Source organism: Trichomycterus rosablanca, chromosome 23 (assembly GCF_030014385.1).
Source record: "Trichomycterus rosablanca isolate fTriRos1 chromosome 23, fTriRos1.hap1, whole genome shotgun sequence".
Taxonomy (NCBI): Eukaryota; Metazoa; Chordata; class Actinopteri; order Siluriformes; family Trichomycteridae; genus Trichomycterus; species Trichomycterus rosablanca.
Window position 1 is genome coordinate 15,660,933 of NC_086010.1, and position 17,084 is coordinate 15,678,016.

At 44.2% G+C, this 17,084-nt stretch overlaps 1 protein-coding gene across 1 annotated transcript in view; it reads right to left on the minus strand.

Annotated features, from left to right (window-relative positions):
* Positions 1-2,061: 2,061 nt before the first annotated feature.
* Positions 2,062-17,084, minus strand: part of cnksr2a (connector enhancer of kinase suppressor of Ras 2a) — a 68,649-nt gene continuing 53,626 nt past the window's right edge. The window contains exons 13-20 of the mRNA XM_062985385.1: positions 16,346-16,394; positions 16,084-16,259; positions 12,960-13,033; positions 10,181-10,320; positions 9,301-9,404; positions 8,593-9,091; positions 3,382-3,587; positions 2,062-2,776 (exon numbers count right to left, since the gene is read on the minus strand). Coding sequence (XP_062841455.1) covers positions 2,546-2,776; positions 3,382-3,587; positions 8,593-9,091; positions 9,301-9,404; positions 10,181-10,320; positions 12,960-13,033; positions 16,084-16,259; positions 16,346-16,394 — 1,479 coding nt within the window. The 3' untranslated portion in view covers positions 2,062-2,545. The remainder of the gene's footprint in view (positions 2,777-3,381; positions 3,588-8,592; positions 9,092-9,300; positions 9,405-10,180; positions 10,321-12,959; positions 13,034-16,083; positions 16,260-16,345; positions 16,395-17,084) is intronic.

Genomic DNA, 17,084 nt, shown 5'->3' on the forward strand with positions numbered 1-17,084 from the left:
CAACGGGTGTGGCGGTGGCGCGGGGACAGGAGGTGGGTACGGCCCACGTATAAACACGCTATGTTACAGTATTGCACAAAATGAAGGCTGTCTGAAAGTTGCACCCACCAAGGTTGCAAAGAGGGGGCAAACTAGTAATAATCAGGTGTCCAAATACTTTTGTCCATATGATGCATTTTGCGTCATATTCTTTAAAGAAGCACATCTAATTACTCCCTAGGGGACATAAATAAATCTGCAAAACATCAAAATTATGGACTGAATAACATTATATGGTTTGATTTTCGCTGGTGATGATTTTTTAGATTGTGCAATATGCGCATCAGATTAATAACTGACCCTCAACATCCTGTTATTATTTATTTATTCCTTTTTTCTCTCTATTTAGCATAGCCTAATACTCTTCTGCTGCTGGGGACCCTGATCACATCCAAGAGGGGTATATTGTCTGCCCTCGTAAATCCACTTTCAACTGAATAGGCACAAATTCACACAAACATACCCCAAAAATGTGCAAAGAGGGGGCAAACTAGTAATAATCAGGTGTCCAAATACTTTTGTCTATATGGTGTATTTGATGTCATATTCTTTATATAAGCACATCTAATTACTCCCTAGGGGACATAAATAAAACTGCAAAACGTCGAAATTATGGACTGTATAACAATATATAGTTTGATTTTTGCTAGATTGTGCAATATGCGCATCAGATTAATACCTGCCCCTGTATATCCTGTTAATATTTATTAATTGTTTACTATTTTATTTATGCATTTTGTCCCTTTCTCCAATAACTCTCCGGCTTCTGGGGACCCTGATCACACCCGAGGAGGGTATACTGTCTGCCCCCGTAAATCAACTTTCAACTGAACTTGCCTAAAGAATAAAGGGGGAGGGGGAGGGGGGGGGGGGGGGGGGGGGGGCAAACTAGTAATAATCAGGCGTCCAAATAGTTTTGTTCATATGGTGCATTTTACATTCATATTGTTCCCTAGACTACATAAATAAAACTACAAAACATTGGAAATATGGACTGAATAACAATATATAGTTAGAATTTTGCTAGATTGTGCAATATGCGCATCAGATTAATACCTGGCCCTGTATATCCTGTTATTATTTTCTTTACTATTTTATTTATGCATTTTCTCCCCTTTTCACCCAATTTAGCATAGCCAATTACTCTTCCACTGCTGGAGACCCGGATATATTTAGGGATGAATGACAGACTGGCAGAATTTGGTGTGTACCTCTACCTCTACGCTCGATTTATTCCTCACAGTCGTGTATAATTTCATCTCGACGTGAAAAAAATGTGAGGAAAAACACCCACCCTTCAAGACTGATCTGCAAAATACACACGTCTATCAAAACCTACGCCCCCCTGCCGCTCCTCTTTTAGCGGGCGGGTGTAATCACAGGCTTCGAACGGCGCTGCCTACGCACAGGTGTATGAAGACTCGGAGTGATTCGAATTCGTATTCGCAGCGAACCGCTCTGGATTTGATCCGGCGAGATGAGATAAACATAAACGCCTCCCACGCAGTCACACTACTGTACTGCATTAGCGGCTGGTTGCCAGGGTGTAGAATATCCCTCTGTAATTCAGACCTATGGTGCATGGCCAGGTGGTCTGGTGGCCAGGTCAGTCTGTGTCTGATTAGAGGTGGGATCAAGGTGTTCATGCCTTGCGCCCAGTGTTTCTGACCAGCATGGCCAAAAGAATTTGGACATTCTGATTAATTTGTGAGTTCAGGTGTGCCAGCCACACCCATTGTTAACATTGTATGTAGTCAATACTATGAAGTAAATTACCTTTCCACCTGTGTGGCAATCCACCCTTGTGGCAATATTTGGGAAAGGTCTGTTCCTGTTCCAGCATGCCCAATTAGCAGATATGCTCCAACCCTGACCTCAAGTCCATAATACACTATTTGATACACTGTAATTGAACTACTAACTGCTGTTAGAACTGGAATTCGGGTCTTAATTCTGGACCATCTAGGTAAACCAATATATTTAATAAAATCCATTAATCTGGGGGGGCATCCTATGGGGGCATGAAGGTTTTCCTGGTTGCAATTTACCAACTATGTAAGAGAAACAGAAGCAGTAACGTTTCTAGTCACAAAAAAGCTCATCAAGCGCATATCAGCGTAGACATTGTGGCTCCTACAAAAAAAGACAGCATCACAGACCAAGAGTAGCTCCTTTAAAGTTCTCATTTTTTGTCCCAGGGTCCCAACTTCTAGTCCGTTCAGGCGTCCTATTGCTGTGTGTAAGCGACCGCCTTTCCTCCCTGTGTAAGCTCAGGAAACGGTTGGCTGGCAGTCAAACCTGTAACCAAAACACTGGAATCCAGGGGTCGGCGGTCAGCAGGTAAACCTGTTTTGTTTGCGACTGGAAGCCGGTCAGGATGAAGCTTTTCACACCAACCAGACGTTGACTTCTGGTAGGATTCACAAATACCGTCAATCTTCGAGTATCATGTTATACCGTTCGGTCTTTAACACGCTCCGGCTAGAGACCAGAGTGCGTGTGTGTGTCAGACGTGAGTCTCGATGTAGGAGTGCGTGTGTGAAAGGGACGGGGTACGAGGCGTAGGTTCGGGAGTGGAGGCCGGGCTGGGCTCCGACACCGGGCTAGGCTGGCGCTCCTTTTTGTCCTCGGACGGAAACAGCTCCAGGTAGGTTTTCTTCCACTCCTGGAGGTCGGAGGACGTGAGCTTAGGATTGGTCAGCAGCTTGTCGATCGCTGCTATCTCGCCTTCCCTGTCCTAGCAGAGCGCAGAAAAAAAACAGAGCAGCGAAGGGTGGGCGTTACAGACACACTCTCTGAGGTAGGAGAGATTAGAAAGTGAGAGTCACGGCACACCGGGTGCGGTTAGGGCACATGTAGGTCACAAGCGATGCGGACAGACAAACACGTATCATGTATCATGCTAGGCTTGACCAGAGTCCTTTGACACTGTGGGCTTCATTGCCCCAACATATCACCTCATGTCCTCGATTACCGGGACTCCTACAACACCCACAATGCAAGGAGTCGGTCAGAACTGACAGCCAAGACGGATTAGCGCCAGCGTAAAAGGCAGAGTGGCAACCTAGCACCACACTTTCAAGCAGCCAGGCAAAAGCTGTTAATACTAACGGACACTAGAACAAAATGAGGCTCCAAGACAGCCGCATAGGACTTCCTGCTGCAGAGGAAGGACAATTTTTCCAACTTCCCAATCGTTCGCCAACCAGTGCAACTGTCTTCCAAGCCCCGTAGACAGATGTCCAGAGGGACACCCAGACAGACGGACCAAAAGACAAGAAGACAGACAGACACAGACGGCGTGGCGGGACCCACGCGGCAGGCAGCAGCCGTCCCCGGTACCTTGAGCGTGCTCTGCAGGATGCGCAGGCGATGCACTTTGTCGTTGAGTAGCGGGTCGCTGCAGCGGCGCACGAACGAATGCTTGTACTCCAGACGGGTGGAGAGGAGCGGCTCACCCAGAGGAGATAACCCGGCCCGCTCTAGCGCTCGGTACAAGTCGCCCAGCGAGTCCGCGCGGCGCTGACGCTCTTGCTCCCGCTCCCCGCCTGAAGGGGGCGCCCAGACAGAAAAGACACACACAGTTATGGTTAGAAGAATGCGATCTGCTTTCCATTATTGGATATTGGCACTGCTTCTAGTGGGAGTTTGGAACTCGATAGTAAGGTGTTAGAACCAAGGACCAAGCAGTTACAGTCGACTGGGCAGGTTAAAAAACGAATCCCTAATTCTACTACCAATGTTCATCTATGGAACCCCCGTCAGAAATGAGTGTGGGTGTGCCAAATCTAAATAGGAAGCAATTGAGGTTAATTCCTGATTGGTGTTTATGACTGACCACAGTTGGCGTGCGTCTTACTTGCCACTTACTTGCCAACTGTAGGCACTTTAGACAGAGGACAAGAGTTAGCAAGGGCGTGGGCACCTTGACTGGCCTGCGACTATGCACCCCATACGCAGTAGGGTTCAATGCACTCTACCTTGTAACACATTCTCGCAGGAGGTGGTCTAGAACAAAAGGACAAACCACAAACCGCCAACAAGTGCTGGGCTGCCAAGACTCATTTACACCAGAGTATTTGATGTAACACGGTTGGCGTGTGTCCATATAAAGACTCGCAAATTAAGAACTCGCAACTTGGGTACAAGGTACATGAAACAGTGGCCTCTTTGCCAAGGTCAGGAGGCATTCAAACCCAACAACAATGTACCTCCTGTCAAGCACTGGCTAAATATTAAGCTCTGAAGTTAGAATCATATCTTGCTATCGCCCAGCTTGACCAACAAACATTGGCCATGGCTGAGGAAAAGAGGTCAATGGGGTTCCTTATTGGCCTGCACGAGAGGGGGGGCGTGGCTCTCCATACGCCAAGAGATAACCCTCAGACTGGGGATCTACAATCGGGAATTGAACATTGGGAGGACAGGAGGATGAATGCAACAGCTTTTAAAACGGCCCTATCCCCTAACCCCTGACCTTGAGTCAGAGAAGATGGTAAATGTACTGGACTGGTAATTATAAGGTTGCTGGTTCAAACCCCTAAACCTTAAGCTCTGAAGTTAGAATCATAGCTTGCTATTGACCAAGCTGGTTGACCAACAGGCACTGGCCATGCCTGAGGAAAAAGAGGTCAATGGGGTTCCTTATTGCTTCTGCAATTGCAGCCTCCACTTTCATAAGTGGAGGGTGTGGCTCTCCATACGCCGAGAGACTGTCACTGAAAGAAGCAGATAACTGTTCGCATGTCGTGATAGTCTGCAATTCTCCTCAGGCCGGGGATCTACAATCAGGAGGACAGAAGGGGGGAAATGCAACAGCTTTTTTAGAACTTGTATATAGTCATAATTGTAAGTCACTGATGTGGATGGTCCTGAAAGGTCAAGTCAGTCCCATAAAACCAACAAATCTGGTTGAACTCTAAGCAAAGTGGTCAAAGATCCAACAAGAGTTGTGCCAATGATAGTTGTGGCTATCAAGCAGGGCTGATCAAGGTGAAAAGAGCTAAACTTTTGACCCATACATTTTAGACAAAGTTTTTATTCCAATCATTTAATCCTAGAGAGTGTTTGACCACCACTCCAGGTCTCTAATGTGTCTATTATTACCTTAATCCTTTCGTCATTCAGTTTCCCATTTCCACCCCCAGCTGTGTACACACAACTGCCACCTGGTGGCTCAACAAACAATTGGGCATTTGTGTGGGCATTCATATGGTTTACACTGATATATTTTGTGCATTTTAAAATATACTGTCCTAGAGTTCTAGATCATTTGTTACCTCTTGGCACTAAGGATCAAACCAAAAGTGCAGCAGCTGTTATTAGAAGCTTCTCTTATCATCTTACCTAAACCTAACTAGCATAACTAGTCATAGTCATTTAAAGATGGACATGTATTCAATGACATACGCTGATGAGCCAAAACATTATGACCATTCCTCAAAAACGCTTATGGCAATGAATATTTTGAAACGATATACTAAAACATAGGCAAGCCTGGGCAACCGTCCTCACCTTTCACCCAGCGTCCAGTCCCAGCACTCACTTGCCAACTGTAGGTGCTTTACACAATGGACAAGAGTTGGCAAGGACATGGGCACCTTGACTGGCCTGCGACTACGCAGCCCATATGCAGTAGGGTTCAATGCACTCTACATTGTAACACATTCTTGCTGGTGATGATGGAGCATTGGGACTAGACATTAGGTATGAGGTGTAAAAAGGTCACCTAGGCTGAAGGATGCCAGTCTCCGCACTGCCACCAGACTGGTTGGGTGGGGTTTATGGACACAAGAGCTAAGGAAGATATGGTTTAGAGTCAATACCTTGCTGCTAGAACTGCAAAGCCTGCTGTCTAGGGAAGAAAAGAGATAACCGTTGTATCTCTGACAATACCAATACTCTTATTTTATTTATTTCTGGATTCCTAAACCAACCCATTAAATATTAATCATCCCTGAGCTTCTGTCATTTTTCTCTTTTCTGTCTTGTCTTTGTCCCCCGAATCATCCAGATCCACCCACTCCTCTCAATCTCAGCCCTGCCATGCACACAAATGCATTGAGAAAAAAAACACCAGAGTCGATAATAAAGCTTCAGCGAGCTGACCCGACAGTAACACACTCATCATTTAGCGTTTAGCCGAAAAACACAGCGCGCCCACGCGCCCACATTCCCACGCACTCGCCGAGACGGAGCTGCGATCCGTCATCTCGAGGCTTTCATGCGGCTCATCAATCACCACGACAAGCCCGGAGGGTGACTGCATACTTCTGGTTGATTTGTGCTAACCGGTGGAGGTTCGGGCGTGGCAAAAGAGTGACAAAGACTGACATAAAGATTTGATCTGATGCACAAAAAAAAAAAATATGTAAACCGAAATGAAAAAGGTATGTATTCCGGATGAGATGGGAAAACGCTACTGAGTACGGGCGTTAACTGGAATTGATTGATTTTGGAGAGTTTACCTCTAGGCTGTCATATATAAAACACTTATGTATATCACCACATGAGGGTAGCATTTCCTCTCAGGGTGGTGAGTGCTCACACTTGATGGGCATTCAAGCAGGAACATCCTGACTGACATAACTGGTTAGTCCCTACTCTGTCCAGCAGTAAATACTGGACCTAAACTGCCACTGGCCAGATGCTAACATGATAAAGAAAGCAGTTGCTGGGAATTTGAAGTATGTTAATGCTGGGTTGATAATGCTAAAGGTACTAACAATATCCTGCTAACCTACAAGCGCAATCAACAAGGTACAGGCGTGCCTTATAATATGGCTGCTATGGGGTATGCGGTATATAGATTGGGGCTATTTTGATTGGGAACTGGTAACTAGTCCCAACAGGTTCCCTTCCTAAAGCATCAAGAGTTTGCACATACATACGTACATCCTCATAATGATGTCACAAGTGCACATATAGGAGGAGGGGAGGAGGGACTATAGTGGTGTTTGAAACAAGGCCTCTTTACATCTATATATATATATAGACAAAGCCTAGGGAAATGCTAATGTTAGACTAATGGCTAATTACTTGTACACTTATTGAATGCAGTAAATATGGGCATCATAAATAGCAGTTGTAGCCTAGTGGTTTAGGTACTGGACTAGTAACCCCCATCACTGCCAGGTCAGCACAGTTGGACCCTTAAGCTAGACCCTTTACCCACAATTGATAGATTGTATACTGTCACAACTGTAAGCCGCCTTGGATAACGTGTCTGCTAAATGATAGGTGTAAATGGCTAGTCGTCTTTGCTGTTCTCTTAAGATAGGATCACTAGCACTATGTAAGAAAGAGAGAGAGAGACAGAGAGAGAGAGAAAGACAGAGAGAGATAAATAAAAGGACATTCTTTACAGCCCTGCACTGTGTTTATATATAGTCCACTGCAGGGGCTCAGTGCTGACAAAAGTGAGCAGAAATTAGAGCACAAAGGGGGGGATTAAGCAGAATTGGAACCAATGAGATTATAGCAGTGATGCTAATCAGTAATGCCTGGAGGATGCCAGTTTTGCCTGCAGGATAGCAATGCAACCAGAGGGTGGAATGGCAGGGGGGGCATTGAGGTGCAGAGAAGAGTTCGGGGCTCTAGGCAAGATCTGTTCAAATCTGAGAATCTGAGACTTCAGGTTATCAAATCTGAGACATAAGAGCATCAAATATGAGACTTGAGGCTATTAAATCTGAGAATCTGAAACTTGATGCCATCAAATCTGAGAATCTGAGACTTTATGCCATCAAATCTGAGTATCTGAGACTTGAGGCCATCAAATCTGAGAATCTGAGACGTAAGGCAAACAAATGTGAGAATCTGAGACTTGAGGCCATCAAATCGGAGAATCTGACACATGATGCCATCAAATTTGAGAATCTGAGACTTGAGGCCATCAAATCTGAGAATCTGAGACTTGAGGCCATCAAATCTAAAAATCTGAGACATGCAGCCATTACATTTAAGAAATGAGGCCATCAAATCTGAGTATCTGAGACATGAGGTCATTGAATTTAAGAATCTAAGACTTAAGGCCATCAAATTAAAGAATCTGAGACCTAAGACCATCAAATCTGAGTTTTAAATATAAAGTACGGCAATATATTTGCAGCAGAGTACTTTAAACAGATCCTCGCTGCTAGACTACCACGTCTTCTCAATAACCCTCGGCTTTCCCGCTCTGCTATTAGTAATGCAGTCACGTACGCAGGCTTACGTCTTTTAACAGAGTCTGGCATCAATAATAAATGTGCACTGTTCGCACAACAAAAAGGTTTCAGTTCTGCTATCAAGCGAGCACTTGTGAAGAACCTGCTGCAGTCTGGAAGTTAGAACACGTAGAGCAAAAGCTGTAGGTAATTTAGAAAGTCTGCATAACATACAGTAGCATGGTGGAAGGGTGCCTGAGAGGCGCAGCAGTAAATCTGAGATCTAGGGCTGGAGTAGCATCTACATAGACAAGATTGGCTGTGTCTGAGGGAGGGAGTATGGCCGAACAGACCTTCTAAAGCACAAAAACGTCTCTGAATGCATTCGTATCTATTAAGAACCCACCTGCGTCCCTGTGCGGAGGCTCCTGTTGCTCAGCCATGCTAACGGAAGGCGTGAGAAGCCCGTGTAGCCCACTGTCGCGAGGTAATGTATAGCTGCGGGGTTTCCCTCCCACAGACGAAGGGTCTCGAAGTCGCTCGCCCTCTTGCAGATCGAAGGGACCGTAGTGCTCCTGCAAGAGTGTGCGGTTGGCGGGTAGCGTGGACTGGCGCCGGCGCTCCGGAGACACGCCCGTTCCGGGCTCTGTAAAAACGGCGTCCTCCAGGGGGAGCGTCTGTAGGTAGTGCAGGCCAGAACTGGTGAGCGGCGTCTCGATCAGGTCCTGCCACGAACGGCGCTGGCTGGCCGACTTCCGGGCCGGGGAGCCGCCGCCGCTGCTGCTGCCGCCCCCTCCCGGGGGGTCGGAACGGTACTCCTCGTGAGACGAGCGGGAATGCGAGGTCTCGGTGGATGACAGGCGGCCGTGCTTGGGACCCAGGTAAGGACTTGCGCAGGTCATTTGCTGGAAGGGATAAAGAGATTTGAGATGATGCATTGTGGGCCCTAAAGAATAGTGGCCATAATGAAGGGGCAGCTTCATATTTATGTCCATTTTGGAATGGGACATCCAACAAGCTTATGAGTGTCCACATACTTTTCGGCACATAGCATAAAAAGGATACACCTTTTCAAATAAACATGGATTGGGGTGGGTGTGAGGGTGTGACTCACCGAAGGAGGTCGTGGGTACGTGTCATACGGGGGTGGTGGACTGTCCTGCTTGGGTGTAGAAGGCGTCTCATTGTCCTCATGGTCACTTTCACTCCAGTAGTCAGCTGAGAGAGAAAGAAAGATTCAGATCCATGTTAAATAGATTAAACAGTAATTATTCAGTCAGGTGACAGGTATGACTGGCTATTTAGGTCTGAGGTGGGGGGTGGAAGGGAGGGGAGGTTGAGATGGACAAAAAGTCTGGATATGGGGAGGTGCACTGGTCAGTCCAGCTTCTCAGCCCGGATAAAATATAAGAGGGCTGCATCACAAAGGTACCCATTGTAATTAGCATGGGCACTTTGAGTGACCTGTGATCTGCAGTTTGACCCACAGTAACCCCTCTGTTGGTCCATACCAAATGCCACAGCCTTCACGTCTAATGTGGCTTGTCCCTCCTCAGACCACTGTCGATAGGTACTCCTCGCGCTGTCAAAGATATTCCAATCCAGTCGTCTGGCTATAACCATTTGACCCTTATCAAAGTCACTCAGAACTACCATCAGCCCATGAAGAGAGAGGTGGTCCTAATGTTTTGGCTGATCGTGAATATCTGAAACAATCTGTGGTAATATCAAATAAATTGTGGACGCTTCTGGAGCCGTCAGCAGATTTATTTATCCAAATTTATTTTGTGACAAATGTAAGAAAAATCTGGCAACCTTAGAGGTACTACCTAGTGTGCTAATTTACCAGTAAATGTGCTCCTCATTTTACCTAACCTTAATAGTAAGAACAATTAAATATTGACCCATAAATAATAATATTAACATTATTGGCTTCAGCTTCAATCAGACTCCTCTACAGCGTCCGAGACGTTCAGTCATACATCGTTCCTCACCTTGCTCCTGACGCATCTTCTCTCTCTCCGCGTAGCCGGCCGCTGCCATGTTCAGCCGACTCAGCCACCTGTTCATGTCGTCCACTCCGTCGGCCGCGAAGTAGAAACTCTTGATTTTGGGGTGGCACGCTTTAAATGCACTAAAACAGACAAACGAATAAACAAAAGCAGGATTTAGTGTAAAGCAAACTCGCTTCTGAACAACTAAAAGTTTGGACACCTCTGTTAAGATTCCAGGATTTTCAGACTTCAACAGATTTTATTGCTCTAAAATTAGCAAAAAATGCTAACATACTGTATATAAGTTTGTTCCTTGTAAAGGTTTAAAGTGCATTTTTACTTCAAACTTGACCAGGTGTCCAAACATTTACAAACAAGAGTCAGACACAAACACAGCAATAGATGTTTGTTTAGAATTAGCTGTTAGCTTTACTAAAGTTCATAGTAGCATGTTTTTACTTAGGGTAAATTTACATCTTAACTGTAGATTGAAGCCTTTGTCTTTGAAGTTCAAATTTTGGTGCCTGTTTCTGACAAAAAATGGTACACGGAACAACTTTACAGTGTATAAATCTATCCACAATCTATCCATCCATCCATCTACCTAACTACCTACAATCTATCTATCTATCCATCCATCCATCCATCCATCCATCTACTTTCCTGTCTATAATCTATCTATCTATCTATCTATCTATCTTTCTATCTATCTATCTATCTATCTATCTATCTATCTATCTATCTATCTATCTATCTATCTATCTATCTATCTATCTATCTATCTTTCTATCTATCTATCTATCTATCTATCTATCTATCCAACTATCTATCTATCCATCCATCCATCTACCTAACTACCTACAATCTATCTATCCATCCATCTACCTAACTACCTACAATCTATCTATCTATCTATCTATCTATCTATCTTTCTATCTATCTATCTATCTATCTATCTATCTATCTATCTATCTATCTATCTATCTATCTATCTATCCAACTATCTATCTATCCATCCATCCATCTACCTAACTACCTACAATCTATCTATCCATCCATCTACCTAACTACCTACAATCTATCTATCTATCTATCTATCTATCTATCTATCTATCTATCTATCTATCTATCTATCCAACTATCTATCTATCCATCCATCCATCTACCTAACTACCTACAATCTATCTATCCATCCATCTACCTAACTACCTACAATCTATCTATCTATCTATCCATCCATCCATCCATCCATCCATCTACTTTCCTGTCTATAATCTATCTATCTATCTATCTATCTATCTATCTATCTATCTATCTATCTATCTATCTATCTATCTATCTATCTATCTATCTATCTATCTATCTATCTATCTATCCAACTATCTATCTATCTATCTATCCATCCATCCATCCATCCATCCATCCATCCATCCATCCATCCATCCACCTACTTTCCTGACTATAATCCATCCATCCATCCATCCATCTCAGGATGATAAACTGCTGTAGGCTGAATACGTGGGTCACCAATAATCTGAGCTCTTTGCTACCAGTTTTAATAAGAAACATTTCTGCAGCAGAAGTCCAATGAGTACAAAAATCCCTCATATATATTTGATACTTTAATGTTAAAATACCACACAACACATTAAAACAGTCATTTCTTTGGCTTACGGCCTGAAATAAAAACCCATTAAAGTCTGCTTCCAGCTTTATGTACTTAAAATATTTAAGTAATGTCAAAACAACAATGCTTCTGAAAATACATTAAAATGCAATAACAGGGTTTGAAAAAGTGATCACAACCCCAGAACCGACTTTTGTTTCATTACAGCCATCGCTCTGTTTGGAAGCTACCACATATTTTCTATTGGGTAGAAGTCAGGGATCTGACTTGTCCACTTAAGGACATTCATCTTATTTTTTGGCAGTGTATTTAGGGTTGATGTTGTGCCAAAAGGTGAACCGTCCATCCATTATTAGCTGTCTAGCAGAGAGCCGCATGTTTTCCTAAAGAATATGGGTGTACCTAAGAACCCAGTGAAACATAATGTTGCCACCACCACGCTTCACAGTGGATATGGTGTATTTTGGGTGGTGTACTGTTTATTTACTTGTTTTTTTACTGCAATGTCTGGTATGTGGTCTGAAAGCTCAAGTTTCATGTGTATGTGCCACACCCCTGCTTCCAGGAGCACATGGTTGGCATGGTTTTGCCCCCTCATGACCATTGGACGTAGAGCTAATGATCCACAGCTGATCCTCATTGCAGTTTGAGCGCTCAAGGTATTTAAGGACTGTGGGTCAATCAGTGGAGACTATTTTAATCATTCTCTTTTGGTTCTTCTTGCTTATGGAGGCAATCTGGTCCGACTATGGTTTACAAGATGTATGTATAATGTAAAGCCTCCACAAGGGGGCAATCGTGTACAAGTTCATTTTGTGTTTGTGCCTTTTAAAATTTGGTTTTTAATTGCTATTATTTTTCCTTTTTATTTGGCTTATGACCCACCCAAGAGTCATGTGTGTTTGAGTTAGCATTAGCGATTAGCATTTAGCATAGCAGTTAGCATAGTTCAAGTGTTTGTGTGTCTTGTCTATTGTAGTCATGAATAAATTTTATGTAACATCTCTGCATGTTTCCGCCCTCCCATCATGGGACCCTTCGTAACAGATTGGTTGTACCTTAAGTTTATTCATTTTTATATGCACTGTATTACCAGTTAGCCGTATTCCCCCGTACACACACATACACTTTAAAAATCGCTATAGCACTTACTATTTCTTGCGGCATTCACTGGCACGGTCGATTTTGAACTCCGGGAGGCTGACAAAACCTTCAGCCTTTTCATCCTAATGGGAAAATTGAGAGAAAAAATATGACCAATGAGGGAAGAGAACTTCTGGATACGTCTTACGCAAAGCTACAGTATATACGTGAAGCTACTTTTTGGACAGTGGTAGCCTAGTGGGTAGAGCTTTGAAATCCCAGCTCTGCCATTTAGCCACTGTTGGGCCCTTGAGCAAAGGGGCGGCGTACAATGACAGCTTTGAAACGAGCTGCATATAAATAAATGTATATACACCAATCAGCCTTGTTTCTACACTCACTGTCCATTTTATCAGATCAACTTACCATATAGAATCACTTCGTAGTTCTACAATTACTGACTGTAGTCCATCTGCTTTTCTACATACCTTTTAGCCTGCTTTCACCCTGTTCTTCAATGGTCAGGACTCTCCCAGGACGACCACAGAGTAGGTATTATTTGGGTGGTGGATCATTCTCAGCACTGCAGTGACACTGACATGGTGGTGGTGTGTTAGTGTGTGTTGTGCTGGTATGAGTTTTTAAATATCGTGTCCACTCTATTAGACACTCCTACCTAGTTGGTCCACCTTGTAGATGTAAAGTCAGAGCCGATCACTCATCTATTGCTATTGTTTGAGTTGGTCATCATCTAGACCTTCATCAGTGGTCACAAGATGCTGCTCATAAGGGCGCTGCTGTGTTTTATCCACTCACCACCACCATGTCAGTGTCACTGCAGTGCTGAGAATGATCTACCACCTAAATAATACCTGCTCTGTGGTGGTCCTGTGGGGGTGCTGACCATTGAAGAACAGCATGAAAGGGGGCTAACAAAGCATGCAGAGAGATAGATGGACTACAGTCAAGTGCTTCCATATGGTAAGTGGAGCTGATAAAATGGACAGTGTGTGTAGAAACAAGGAGGTGGTTTTAATGTTATGGTTGATCGGTGTTGATCGGTGACCTTCACACTTTCCAGCTTTCAGTCCTCCTGACTCTCTCAATACGAATCCTTTAGGCCCTGTGACTCAATACTATGCAGGAATAAATAAAAAGCATTAATTGCCACTCTGCTCCACCAGCCTGACCATGTTTGTAAAAGCCACAGAGCCCAGAGCTTCTGGACGGGATGAAAATCCTTAATTACAGGGCAACGCCAAGCTGCACCCCGATATCCCTCGAGAGCCGAAATCCCGCTCTCTCTTCCTTTCGTTCAAATTCTCATTTGCTGACTGTGTATCGGGAGAGTCGCCAGGAGCCCGGGCCTGGCTAATGAGAACAGCCAGAGCAGGTAATTAATCAGGGCCGATGGTGTCGAAAAGAGTCATTTCATCAGCTCCCTATCATTGTTTAGGGATGACGGTTGGATCTGGTAGCGCTTTGTTAGGGCTGACAGGGCTGTATGTGTGCCCATCTATGGGGGCTCAGACCGGACCAATTAAAACGTACCTTTTGCTAAGGGATTCGAGGCAAGTGAGCTTGTTTTAGCCACCAGTGCTAACAAAGTGTCATAATATATTTACAAAGAACACTTTGCACCAATTAACATTGGTTAAGCAAGTGTAGATTAACATAGCAGTTTGTTTAGCTAGCTAGCACGTTTCTATTCAATGTTTATATGTGTAACGTAGCAGCAAACATAACTGCAATATTGCTATTTCTATTAGCTCTGTTATTCAAGTACTGAAAAAGAAGCTACAACACTTGTGCCTGTACTTTCTCCCTTTTAGCACGTCCGATTGCCCGATTGCATCATGCTTCCTCTCCACCAATGCCGATCCCTGCTCTGATTGAGGAGAACGAAGCTAACGCAGCATGCCGTATGCATTTTTTCACCTGCACTTTGACCAGTGGAGTGCAGCTCAGCATTGTGTACGGAGAGACACACCCTGACGGCACTCTTATCTCATCTCTGTGCAGGTGCCATCAATCAGCCAGCAGAGGTCATAATTGCATTAGTTATGAGAGAGTCCCTATCCGGCTTAGTCCCGCCCAAATCTGAATGACAGGCCAATCGTTGTTCTTGTGGCTGCTCAGCCTTAGCCATTAGGCAAAGCTGAGATTCGATACGATGTATTCGAGATCCCGACTCTGGTTCCAGCGTGTGTTTTTACCGCTGCGCCACCTGAGTGTATTTTAAACATGATGCCATCCCATCGATTGGCAACATGCAAAACTCCTCTAGACTAGTTACCTTAAAGCAAGGATTGACCCAAGGATTCTGGGACAGTGTTGGAGACAGTGGTAGCCTGGTGGGTAGAGCTTTGGGCTCAAATCCAGGCTCTGCTTTTGAGCCACTGTTGGGCCCTTGAGCAAGGCTCTTAACCCTGTCTGCTCCAAGGGTGCCGTACAATGGCTGACCCTTCGTTGTGACCCCAGCTTCCAAATAAGCTCACTGTACTGTACACGTTTATATGTATATATGACAAATAGAGGAATTCTTCTATGTGGCACCCACTCTACCAGCTGCGCCACTTTGCCCCCTAATTATGATATTATTCTATATTTTTGTCTACTTTCTTACAAACAAGTCTGCCATAGACCTGTATGGTCTTATTTTGGGCTAAGCCGATAGGCGCATTTGCCCATTGGCTCATTGACCATTGGTTAGCCCATTGGCCCACTGGTCATTGGCCCCCCTTTCCTTAAACAACAAATAAATAAAAGCAGCCCTAACTTAGCCAGGACTCTGGACTGCCAAGTGATAACAAAGTGGACAACTAGTATGCCAGCGACTTAACTGGGCTCTTATGGGTTTTACATATGCTTGCCCCAAAATTAGACCCCATTGCTTAATCTTTGCATAAGCTTAATTAGCCAGTACTGGAAAAAATAGAGACATGTTACTCAGATGTCTTCCTATTACAAAAATCCACTTAGCATCAAAAGCTAACAGAATTTACATGGGTTCTGCCATACTAAACTTCTGAAGTAAGCACTACCATAAAAGCGACATTTCAACGCCCGATCCCACAACACTGATGCTGTTCATTTCAAACCGAACCGACAGACACCAGCTGCAGGCTCTGTTAAGTTCATTTTTAATGAGGGGAAGGGAACAGATTTAGGAGCTGCTTAATGAGCCACCAACCTCCTCGTTCATGTACCAGTACAAGCAGGCACCCTTCAGGACGAACCAGTACTTCTTCCATTTCTGAGAGAAGTAGCTTTTGGCGTCCTTTTTCTTCCAGAGCCAACCCTCGCAGTCGCCACGTCCCAGGTCCTTGCACGAGATTCTTCTCTTGCTGATGGAGGACAGGGGGGCACCTGGAATAAAAGCAATACCAATCACTATGGGGTTGTTAGCCCTCTTAATGTAAAACAAGAAATATTGGATCCATTCATACACAAACCTTTGCTTTTCTTCTTGGTTTTGGAGAGCAGTGAGGATCCCTGGAATGTCTGGAAAGGAAAAAAAAATAGAGACCTTGAACACTGGACTACATTCTAGGTTCTGATGAGAATAGTGATGAAGAAGTACCCTTGTGTGTTCTGTGGTAATTTGGGGTATTTTCTTTTACCTGTTCCAGCATAATTGCACCTCTTTAAAGAGTCTGGTATGGCAACCAAATGCCTACAGGCAATGATGACGCTTCCTGTGTGAACACAGGGGCAACAAGGGCGCAAGAACCACTTGTACCACAGACATCAAAGTACAGAAAAGACTGGTCCATTATCGGCTTTCTAGGCAAGAATTATTGATTTTTATTGAATTAAATTAAAGCCAGTAAAGACAATGAACCAATCGTGAGTTGATGCTGGCAGCAGTTGGGTTGCCTGCATTTTGAATCTGAATTTTGAGAGTTGGACACTGGAATACCTGCCAAGAATGACAGGAGACTTTTGTAGAAGTGAATGGCTGAATCTTTTTTGACGTTTTGGACCAAGAAGAGGGATGATTGTTTCAGGTTAGCAACATCAGCCTCGAAGGAGAGACGGCTATCCAGGACATCCAGAACCACAGGGTTTATAAATTTTCCGATGGTTTGACCTGAGAGAGATTTTTCTATCTTTCTGTGTCTGTACATCCCTCGATTATAGGGGTAAAAAAAGAATCATATAGCTCCCTCTGAAGAGCAGACGGGCTAAATT